General features: G+C 30.5%; 1 protein-coding gene across 4 annotated transcripts in view; it reads left to right on the forward strand.

Moving 5' to 3' along the window:
* LOC145306577 (RNA-binding protein Musashi homolog Rbp6-like) overlaps positions 1-12,557 on the forward strand; it is a 168,081-nt gene that overhangs the window by 19,756 nt on the left and 135,768 nt on the right. For all 4 annotated transcript variants that reach the window (XM_080148779.1, XM_080148780.1, XM_080148781.1 and 1 more), the window contains exon 2: positions 5,268-5,764. In XM_080148779.1, coding sequence (XP_080004905.1) covers positions 5,703-5,764 — 62 coding nt within the window. In that variant the 5' untranslated portion in view covers positions 5,268-5,702. The remainder of the gene's footprint in view (positions 1-5,267; positions 5,765-12,557) is intronic.

Here is a 12,557-nt window from a genome sequence, read left to right on the forward strand (position 1 = left end):
AAATAAACTTGATTTTTTATTAAATTGAAGAATGTTAAAAAACTACTGTCATACAAAGATCAATTTATCCCTGTTGGTTTGGCATAAATTAACATTTTAATAATATACACAACCTGCATACATATATATTTTATGTTAAACAGAAGAAAATTTTTATAAAAAAGACTAATCGATCACATTTTATCAAGAATTTTTTTTAGCCTCACCAAAAAAATATTAATAACAGCTATAAGGCTATAAAATTAATTTTGGAAGTACATACCTAGAAAACCCTATATTTTAAAACCCAATACACCCATTATTTATAAATAAATTCAAGATAAAAACTTTCTTTTAAGTATTTTTAACGCTTTAATTAACATAATTATATATGAAACTCAAGTTTGATATGATAAATATTATATTTATTAATAATTACATTTAATTAGATGCTGGAATTTACTCTAAATAGCTCTAATTAAACATAATCTATGTGAAATATATTCTAAACATGCTTAAAAATTCTTTTTGATATCTAATCTTAAAATGTTTTAAGTATGGGTCAGGGTTGTCAACTTCTTTTTGGTATGTTTCAACTTTATAAACATTGTTTATAAATAGAAATAAGAATTACTTGATTTGATTATAATTTTAGGCTTGAAATACATAAATTCTTACAAGTAACTTTCTCTTAATCAATATAAAAAAATGCTCTTAAATATTAATTTTTAAAATAAAAAATGGGCAAGCTTAAAAAAAGGTGGCAACCATGACTGGGTAAAGTGCATTGTAATTTAATCATGTATGCAGACTGCGGATGTGTTCGCAACAAACTTTTTTTCATTACAACATCAGGAATAAGTTTTTTTTTCATTTGGGATGGTGCAATTTTTAGTATTTTAAAAATGAGATAATTTAATCTTTATATATCAGCCAGAGGCTCTCACAAGCCTATTCTTAATTATTTGAGTTATTTGCCAATTAGATATCATTAATATGGATTCTGAAGGATAAGACAATTGATATACATCCAGTGGCGTCCAAGCTTTTTTATTGGGGGGGGGGGGGATTTTGAAATTAAAAATTTTGGGGGGGGGGGGTATTCTTTATTTCATAGAGGCAATTTTTTTTTATTTGGGAGGGGGGTAAAAATTGAAAATCCAAAATTCATTTGGGGGGGGGGGGGGTAATCACCCCTTTACCCCCCCCCCCACTTGGACATCTATGTATACATCCCTGATGATAATAAACAAGGTCGCCCTCTTCTGTAGATTGAAATATGTGTTCAAACACTACTAGTTTAGAACCAAGCAATTAAATTTAAAACCATTTTAAAGTACCCAAAATTTCTAAGTCAATCCTTATACTAAAGTAACAGGATGTCTGTGTGTCTGTGTGTCTGTGTATCTGTGTGTCTGTGTGTCTGTGTGTCTGTACCGAAGGATCTCGCTAACCGCTGAACCGATCAGGTTCTCCTTAACAGGGTAGCTTCTCACAGGTCCCGGGAAGGTTAATAACTATTTTCTTGGGGGTGGGACAACCCCAACCCCCCCCCAAATTTTTTTTTTTTCAATTTTTTGAACTAAAATTAAAAATGAGTGGGGGGAGGGCACCCCCCCCCCAAAAAAAAAAAAAAAATTTTTAATTTTTTTTTAAAAATCTAAAATAAGAAATTGGGTTATTAAATTCGACTCTCTCCTTATTAAGTGCCCCTAGAGGCCTCTAGGGGCGTAGCCGCTAGTGAATAAGATAAAGTGGCTATGAGTGTAATTAACCGCCTAATGTCCCCCCCCCCCCTGTCTGCCAGCTTCCCCTAAAGCTGACACAAGTTGATTTAAAGACCCAGAAATGGAGCAATAATTTTTGTTTGAAATTTACTCTAGTAATGATCCCTACTTAACACTGCAATTTTTTTACTTATTCTTTTATCCCACGTATAAAACATCATTGGAGTTAAACAGTAGAAATAGCATTTAAATTTAAGTTATATGACTCATATCTAGGGTGTACATGGGTTCGAATACTGCTTGCATATGTAATTCAAAATTTATCAAAAAAAAACTTATAAAAGCTTTTTTTTATTTTAAATGAATTTAATTTAAAAATTTGAAGCACAAATCATTTTTTGTCCATGTTATGAATTTTAATATCTGAAAAATGCACTTTATATTCTTTGTACATATAATGCAAATCACTTTAAATTTAGCAAGAACAATATTTCAATATGTTGGTTAGCAACATGAAAATAAAAAAAATAAATTGAATTTTAGTACATATGATAAAAATTGTTATTAATTCTTATCTTTTATTTTTCTTATTAAATTTAACAAATTTTTGTTTTATTAAAATTTAAATTCTGGAAAAAGAATAAGGAAGATACATTAACAGAAAAAAAATCCCTAAACAAAATTAGTGGATATAACGTATTTTTTTTTGGTACAAGCCCCTGACATCGGCTTCTCTGGGCTAACAAAACTGGTTTTAATCTTATCATTTTTCATTTTTATATCTGCGGAAAGTTGTCTATCATCTATATTACCATTCCTTGTATGCCTGGCTAAGCTGAGTACCCATTACAGAAAATCGATATACAACAAATTCAAGTTTCAAGATATTAACAACAGAGAATTCTATTCTATATACTAAAGTAGTAAGTTGTATGTGTGTGTGCGTGTTCCAGTAATATCTCGTGAATGGCAGAGCCTTCTTTGCATAGGCCTTGGGCATGTTTAAGGCTATAGAATATTATTATAAGCTATGCTGCTTTTCTTGAATATTTATTTCTGTCGCTGCCATAATGTTTGAGGACTTGATTAGGGAAAGTGGGGATATTGGACTGTAAATCACACTGGTATCCAAAGTTTTATAAATACTTTAACCAAAAGTGTTTGGTTCTTTGTTAGATATTGATTGGCTGGTTTCAAACTTTTCAACCAATGACTTTCATCTATAGAGGGGGTAACTTTGTTTATCATCATTGTCTTATCCCTTAGGTTCCCTGGGCCAGGACTCATAAGATTTGAATTAGATTATTTTATACTTCGCCGCATCTAGTTTCAACCCATTTATGGATCTAAAGGGATAAGACAATGGCCAATAAATTGATGTACAACACCAATAGTGATATACAAAATTACCCCTTCTGTAGATTACATTTAGTGGCAATAATTGACAATAATGGAAATATATTCTTTGAACTTTTATCTAAAGCAGGGAGGGAAAGGACATTGGACTGTAAATTACGCTGGTACCCAATGTTTTACAATAACGTTTTCTGATTTGTTGGCTCGAAAAGTTTGGGTACTTATAGTGGATTTAGTTTGGTTAGTTTCTATATTGAACAAAATTATAAACTTTTTAACTTTTGAATATAAGACAAACTAATTTCAATAACATTATGCCTACATGAACCAAACAAATTGTATTATAATATAACGAAATCAGGTCAATAGTTTTGTAGCAGGGTGCAATTTTAATATTATTATTCGTTTTTTATCCCTTTTTACTGTTTATATCTTTAAAACTTACTGTTTATATCTTTAAAATATATGTTTTTTAATATCATAATTTTTTTCTATTATAAGGAATTAATTAAATTTTAATCATTAAACAATTAATCTTAAGGATAAAATCTAATTTGCTTAGAAACTTAAATAACAGCAATAGACTCATGCCTGCGTTGTCTTTTTATTGCTATACTCTTTCATTTACTAATCCGCGGACAACTGTCTATCTATATTTCAACCTTAAATAAATAAACCTTGAATAAAACCTTTCTGAGCCATATTGTAACTTTTAATCAGGGATTACTGGAGTAGTAGAACAATCCTGAAATAATAACCAAGTAAAAATACGTTATTGAATTAGGAAGTTTTAACATTTCTGATTAAAAATAACAATGAAGTATTGTACAGGAAAATTTCAAATAAAATGAATATTTTATATTGAATGATTCATGTTTTGGGTTAGATTAAATTTTATTCTATTTCCTTATTTTTTCTTCAGAGAATCCCTCCCTCCCTGCTGTACAAAGTAAGACATGAACTGTTGAACTGTTGCAGGGATCTTTAGGGATATTGCAACCTCCAAAAAAATATTCAGTCTTTCAACAAAGAATACTAGTAAATGAATATATGCTGTTTTGATGATTTGATAATGTAAAACTTATGTGAATTTACGCCAACAAATTTTTTTTTCGGTGTCCATTTCCCCATTCAACCCCTGATGAACTATATGCAATGACTATGTTCATTTATCAATATAAAAGGAGAAAGTTTAATAGTGATGCTACGTTTCAACCAATGGTTGCATCTAAAAATAGCCAAACCAACAAAAATAAGAGAGAGAGAGAGAGAGAGAAAGCTTCTTTATAAAAGGAAAGACAGACAAACAGACTTAAGAACACACACTCTTGTAGAGTAACTTCGCTACTACAAATATTTTCAATTTCGTATGAACATCCAGTTTAAAGAGAGGATGATATGTAGAAAAGTAAATATATCAATGCTTCACCAGTCTGTAGTTAGGTAGGCAAATGGATTCTTGTCATTTGGTTTGTTTACATGGCTTTGTGGAAAATTGGTCCATTTTTCCACAGGGAATGAGAGGACATTTGGATTTAAAATATCCCGGTCCTCAAAGTTTTAAAACTCTTTTTCTCAGTGATTTGCCTAAAACTTTGGGCATTTTATTAAATCTTGGTTCGTTGATACATCCAACCTAATCCATCAATAATTTTACATAAACTTAACAAAAAATACATATATTTATCGTCCTTTGTCTTTTCCTGCTTTTTCAAAGTTCCTTTCCCAGCAGAAAGTAATCCATTTGAATATCTAACTGTTAGATATAGAACATCAAGTCTAAATTAAATTGAAAGATTCAAAAGTATTTAAAAGATATAATCAAAAGTAAATCAGAACATTTATTTGCATAGCTACTTTACAGGCCTTATTTGTTGGTTAAAATAAAGCCATAATAGTTATTTATTGCATCCTATTATAGACAGATTTCCGCGGATTTTAAAATAAAAAATTATATTTAAACCAGGTCGGAGCTAATAAAATAGAAATTAATTCCATAACTTTTATTTTAATATTCTTGGAAAATTGTCAAAAATTCGATGCTATACATGATTTTTCAGTATGGCTTAGAACCGGTTCTAATCCAGCTGATATCAATCTGTTTCGAAGCCATACTGGCATAAAGGATATATTATAATTTATAAAGATCCCAACGTGTTGAACAAAAACAAAAAATATGTATAGCATTCTGTTTTTTTTGCATAGACCAACCGTGATATAGAACCTACGTCCAAAATTCAGATTCAAATCAGTTACGAATAAAAAAAAATCCAGAAAACCAAACCAAATATAACCCAACCAACACCACCCCTCAACATTGTGACAGATCAATCAGATTGTTGTAGCTTTAAATATTGAGAACCAGTTTTGAGGAGCTTTTTGATAAGACAACCTTTCTCACTAGGCACCAAAAGCTTAGTACTGAGAGAAAATAATATCATTAGATAACGAAAAGACTTTTTTTCACCCTATTCAACTATTCCAGTCTATATTTTGTGATATTTAAACTACCAAAATACTAATATTTATATATATAAAAAAATTGTGATTTTATAATTCTCTAATTCAACACTCCGGTGAAACACGTGTGTTTAAAAAGTCGTCTTTGCTGTGTAAAGAAGAAAACGCGGCAAATTAGAAATGGATCCCAGCATCATGGCGCAAATTGGCGGAGCCGTTGAGGATGTTCCTAATGACCCAGGGTAAGTGATTTTATTGATTTGTAGCAACTAAAAAGTAACAGAATTTGTCGGTTTGTCTGTCTGTTTTGTCTGCTTTTCTGTCTATACTTGAAGATCATAAGCTTTTTTCAACAGCTTCTTATAGTCACTGGAATTTTTTGTGGGGAGGAAGAATTCTTTTGCCTTCCCAAGATAATTGTTCCTAGGAAAACATTATGACCTGCCAAAATTGTTAAAATTTATATTTAAGGTGATGTTTAGCTACTAGCTATTAAGTATTAATATAATGTCAAATAGGATAGCTTCATTTTTTTGCGGGTAAGCTTACTATTGGTCATAAAAATGTTTACATTTTCTTTTATAACTTAAAAATTGCACAAAAAGATGTCAAAGATCACAACTTTATTTTTAATTTCTTGTAAAAAAACGCGCAGGTGAAATGCAAGTTGCTACTCACTTCAAGGTTATTTATACAGTTGGTAAAATTAGGAAACTTTTTTGTTAATGGCTTTATAATACGCGTATATTATGGCAGGGGAAATTTTGTCGTCAATTCAGGGTTACTACTATAGTCCTCATTAATTGGTCAGTACGTTCCTCCAGTAGGAGGGAGCGGATCGGGTTTGAGAGGTTTATATTATCCAGTAGGAAGAAACATTTTATCAGGGTAGGCGAGAATATCTCAAAATATTCTTTATCTACTTTTGTTTGCTTTTGAGTCTAGTAGACTGCAGTTCTAGTCTATATAAATAACATACCACATCACTTTATGATATTTGTCTCTATAAATGAAGCTGAAGATCTCTTTAACGATAGGCTTTTGCTTTTCTGATTGAGGCAAGGTTTAACTATTGTTTAACCCCCCAAAAATTATAGTATTAAAAGAAAATGAATTGTTTTAATTAAGATTCTTTAGTATATAATTGGCCTTGTTTGTAATTCCTATTTTATAATTTTAGAGGATTTTTAAAAACAAAATTAATTCGCCAACCCTTTGAAAAACTTTGATTTAAAGCATTAGTATACAATACAGGGCAAAATTGATGTCAAGATTAAATCTTGCTTTTTTGTACATTATGTTTAGTTGTTAAAAAACTGACAAACTTTAGAATTTTAGAGTTTTTTTTAGCAATGAATGCTTAACCCCTATAGATATATTATTCGGGGTTCTAAAGGGATACGACAAAAGCAGTTAAATTGATGTATATCCCTAATAATGATACACAAAATTACCCCTTTTTAAAATTAAAATTAGTGATTAAAACGTTTGGACGGCCAACTTAATGAACCAACAAATCAAAATCAAATAAAAGTCCCAAACGTTGTTAAGCCAACGAATAAAAACGTGATTATAAAACTTCGGGGACTAGTGTAATAATCAGCTCATTGTACCCTCTCTCTCTCTGGGAAAATTGTATAAATATTGTAATTGATTTTTTGGCGACCAAAACTGAAATTTAGGGCTTGACCGCAAGTTAGCTAGAAAAATAGAGATACTTTAGAATCTAGTTTTAACCTAAAGAGTTTAGACATTGATAATATAATTTTTCTCACATTAAAAAAATTTAAGGGTTGTTTATAAAAACTAACAAAGTCACCATATTTTTTTTTATTACTTAATGCACCTCTAGCATCTAAAGGCTCTGTATTTGAAGGTGGAGGGAGGGGGCAGATAGTCTAAAACCATTCCAAGAATTTTTAAAATACCACAAAACTGTCCTAAAGCTTTATGAAGAGTCACTTAAATAGAATTTTTTTGGGCTCAGTGTTTTACAAGATCTTGACGGAAAAATAAACAAAGTAACCTTTGTGCTTTATATAATAAGAATAATTTAACAAATTAACATATCGACGGACATACCTTATAGAGGAGCTTCGCCACTCATAATCATTTAAATGTGTTTTTGTCAATGGGTAAAATTGCCATTTTATGATCGTTTGAATGACATTTATTTTAAAAGCCTATAGCTTTGGAGCGAAGCCATTATATAACTAGGGTATGGCAGTGCGTAGTTTTCATATCTGGGGATTTATTGACAAAGCTGTAGTCTCCAAAAAGTGTGTCTATTTAAATTTACTGCTTAAGGAAAGTTTGTCTTTTCTACTTTTTATGAAGATTTCATATTTTTTTGCTCAGCTGTGATTAGGTTCATATGGTCAAATAATTAAGTAAAAATTGATGTTAATTTTCTTTTAGAATTGCATTTTTTTCTGAGGACAAACTTTTTGAAACTTCATAGTGACAAATAATACATTTCATAGAATAACAAACACAACAAGGTTAATTGTTTGTAATATGGGCGTAGCCAGGGACGTGTTTTTATTTTGAGGGTGGTAAGTGAGGGATTTCAATTGTTTGAGGGGAGTTATCTAATGTATTCTAAAAAAAATTTGAAATGTAAATTTGGGGTTTTAAAGTTTGTTTGGGATAAACAACCATTCTCACATAAACGACCCCTTAAATAGTGGATGTAAATATTCTTTTTTTTCTCCACGAGGTAGTCATTTTTTCCCCTGAGGTATCATTTTTTTCCCCAAGGTAGTCATTTTTCCCCCCGAGCATGGCAACCAGTGAACAGAATCTCAGTTCTGCACCACAAGCCTCGCACGACTGAAGTTCCCATGTCTGTACACTACGGTCATATTTATATGAAAATCTGAGAAAATATTTTGAATTTTTTTAAAGATTTTAAATTTTTTTTGTGAAGATTTTAGAATTTTTATTTATCACTAAAAGAAAGCATAATTACCTTGGGGAAAAAAATGAAAATTGAAAACCAAAATTTAACCACATTTTAGCATAAAAATGAGTTTTTGTTTAAATGAGAATGATATTCCTATCCAGTTTTTTGTTTAGGGATGAATGATGATCTATCGCTCCATCATTTATTCTCTCGGGCAAAAAATATTCATTCCTAAACAAAAAACTTGATAGGAATACCCCATTTACCCCCTAAGCCTGTTGAAAATAATACCTTAAATGAAATAGCAATTGGACTTCTATCTTAATATATCTTGTATGTATTGGATCATTAGAAATAAGACAATACAGGTAAAATCAATATACAACCTCAATTATGATAAACAAAATGACTCCTTAAAAGTATCATTGGAAATGTTTTGACATTGGTAATTTGTAACAACGAATTAATTTTTAATAAAAGTCCACAAAGTTTTTGGCTAGTGAATGAGAAATCGAGTAAAAAACTTGGGGTCTTTTTCCTTACTTGGAGAGAGATGTCAACTCTATGTAGGGAAACTGACAGACAGACAGACATACAACTTGCAGTGTAGCTTTCTACTAACAAAACAAAAAGAGTCAAAATTGGCCCACTAAAAGCATGAATAGTAATTTGTTTCCTGAAAAAAAGTGTTTTAAGATTAGGAATGAACCGGAAGGGATATTACACCGGTACCCAAAGCTTTATAGCACAACTTTCATCATTTGGTTTAGAAAGTTTGGGTACTTTTTTATATTGATTTAGCTGTTCAAATTTTGCTTGTCATAATTGGGGGTGCACATAAACATGCCTTTTTCAATCATCAATAGTTACCAATAGTTACAGAATTTTATTAATTAGTGATTTGAAATAATTTTGCAATATATTTTACTTCATATATTTAAATCTTTATGTATTTGAAAATATGTTTTTAGAATGATATTCCCTAAATTAAGAAAAGTTGTAGAAAAATTGGCCAATTTATGCTTAACCTATGCACACTCATATATTTAGTGCAGGGTGATCCACAAAAAATCTACACCTTATTATTTTTTTGCATGATGTTCCTTAAATAAAAAAAATCTAGACTAGAGGGCATCCTTTTAAATTAGAGATAAGCTTAACTTAAAGGCTGTCCTTATAATAATGTGTATCATTACATTTTAAAAAATTAAATAAATAGTTTAAAATTTGTGTTTAACTTTTCTTATGTAAATAAAAAATATGAGATAATCAGATTTGCAATTATAACTTTTGTACAACTAATTTACATTTTGCCTTTTGACAATCTTGAATATTAAAAAAAATAACTAGATTAATTTGTGGACACCCTGTACTAAGTAAACATGCGAGACAAACCCTAATTCAAACACATTATACTTTCTATGTATTTTAAAAATGTTAATTTTCTAAATATTGAGCAAGTTGTAAGAAAATGCATTCCCATTCCCATTATGAAAGAGTTAGGATGAATGTCAATAAGTAAGTGGGATTTTGATTTTCAGGGCAGACTTCTATTTGCCATGAGTTTCAGCTAACTAAAAAAAAACATATACATCCTTTTATAGTAAGTTAGTGAGCTTTTCTAATATCCTTTTATTAACCACTGAACCGATTAGGTTTTCCATTATAGGGAAGTTTCTTATTGATCCCGTGCTCTTGGATTTGTAAATTTAATCTTGGAATAACTTTAGGTTATTTATTGCTATCCCTATCCTATATTTAAAGGACACAGCCCTTGGTTTAAAGCGAATTATGTCTTTTTTTATTCTAAAAATTTCAAAGTCAACATTTTCTAAAAGTTTTAAACATAAATGCTCAATTTTCAAACGACTATGGGCGCAGGAAGAATTATTTAAATTTAGTTGTATATAAAAAAGTATATCAATCTCCTGTAGCAAATAGAATAAATTGTCAAGGCAACCAAGTGCTTGAAAAATTATATGCAAAAACAACCCTTACTGACATGGACTGGAATCCTTAAATTGGACAGTTAAACTGTATAACATTTTACTGTTAAGTTCTCTTATTCGTTAGCTTAAAAAGTTAATTTGTAGATTGGAGTTATTGGGTACATACATTTTAGGTCCATTGTCTTATCCCTTAAGATCATGACTTCCACCTAAATCTAAACCTCATATTTTCTGCTTTTTGATTATGGGAAATAAATTTTTGTGCTATTGACCTATCTATGGCTTTTTGTTTTATTATCAGAATGTTCCTTCCTATCTTATTAAATCCATCTTCTTTCTCTAACACACACAGAAACACACACACGCACACTGACACACACACAAATACACAGACACACAAACAAGCCAAATTCTTTCTCCCTTTTCCCAGTCTTTCTTTTTTTAAGTCTCTGGCGTCCAACTATCTTTAGATTAACTGTAAAAAATAATGAAAAATCTTCCAAAATTGTATCCAAAAAACCTTAAACAAAAGTTATGCTCCCAAATTTTACTAAATACAAAAAAATCAGAGAAATTGATTTAACAGTTACCGAGATCTTTTTAAACACATTGTCTACCTTGGAACTATATAAAACAACTTGCAGCTATGCCAATAAAGGCTTACAAAGTTACTTGCAATGAGGGGGGAAGGCAACCCAAAAAAAAAACATAAACTGAGAGTAGGGAGATTTTTTTAAAGGGTGGTTACACTTGGGAGGGTTGGGGTACCTTCCATCAAAATACGTGGATAAAAAATCCTAACGGATCCTTTCCTGTTTCAATCAACCCGTTACTTTAAAAAACTTACATTTTGAACTCCCATTGACTTTTCCGAAACTCTTTTTTGCAGTGTCTGTGAAGATTTATATGGCACACAGTATTAAATTCTTCTTCTAATGCTGAAGCAATTTATCTTACCAAGCTTTGACCTATGGCAAGGATTATTTCATTTAGTCGCGCTAATAGACTTTACTTAGAGTAATTTAACAAACATGGTGAACTAATATTTAGTAAAATGCTACCATATTTTTGAAATCATAAAGTTATATGCCTATCTTTGAGAGATATAAAAGACGACATTAGACTTCCAATTAAATGGTACCCTGGTATAAGGTATAACCAACAAGTTAAATAGCTCTTAAATAATATTTTGGGGGGCAAATGGAGAGGTCATTAATTTTACTACATGTTGCCCCCCGCCCCAACGACAGCTGAAAACCACGTATAGGTTTCATGATTTTTTCCCGAATTAGTTTTATTATTGGTATAAGCTGACTGGTATCTATAGTTTTATTTACATGTTCTCCAATTCGTTTGCATAAAAACACTTTTGGTCTTTTATCTAATCATGATTGGGTTGTACAAACTGGCAGTGCCCAAACTTTTCCACCAAATTTTAATTTAAGTATAACTTTATATATCATAATTTGGAGTGTACATAAATTAATACTTTTTTGTCTTATCTTTTTAGATCACAACAAAGCTAGTTTATATCTAAATATGCCACTTTATATTGAGGAAACACAAGACAATTTTGTCCAAAGTTTGATTTTTTTGAATCATAGAAATGTTGTAATCAACTTAAATGATATTATGCCACTTTATATTTAGACTAAAGGCCTCTAGTAGCACTTTAAATGTTTTTCTTTTAATAATACGATACCTATCTATGTTGCTTTTAAGTCTCTACGATACCTTGCAATGTTGCGTTCAAGTCTCTTTAGGTAAAAACATTTTGATTTTTTTGTGATTTCTCTTGGGAGGGTGGTGGTACCCTCCCCCAAAAATAGTTATAAACCTTCCCGGGACCTATAAGAAGCTACCCTATTAAGGAGAGCCCGATCAGTTCAGCGGTTAGCGAGATCCTTTGGTTCACACAAACAGACAGACAAACAGACATCCTGTTACTTTATTATAAGGTGCATTAGAACTTAGTTGATGATATGATTTCCAATTACTCTATAGTCCATATAAATAGATTAAAAGGTAATATCTAAGTTATTCTGGTCAACCTCACAATATAATTTTCTTTCGTCCAGGTATATTAAATGGTGTTCATATGTTATTACAAAATACAATAAAAATACAGAATGATTAATAATATGGGTATATATACCTAATCATGCTAGGAATCATTATTCC

The sequence above is a fragment of the Acartia tonsa genome, chromosome 14 (assembly GCF_053477335.1).
Source record: "Acartia tonsa isolate MP-2025a chromosome 14, ASM5347733v1, whole genome shotgun sequence".
Taxonomy (NCBI): Eukaryota; Metazoa; Arthropoda; class Copepoda; order Calanoida; family Acartiidae; genus Acartia; species Acartia tonsa.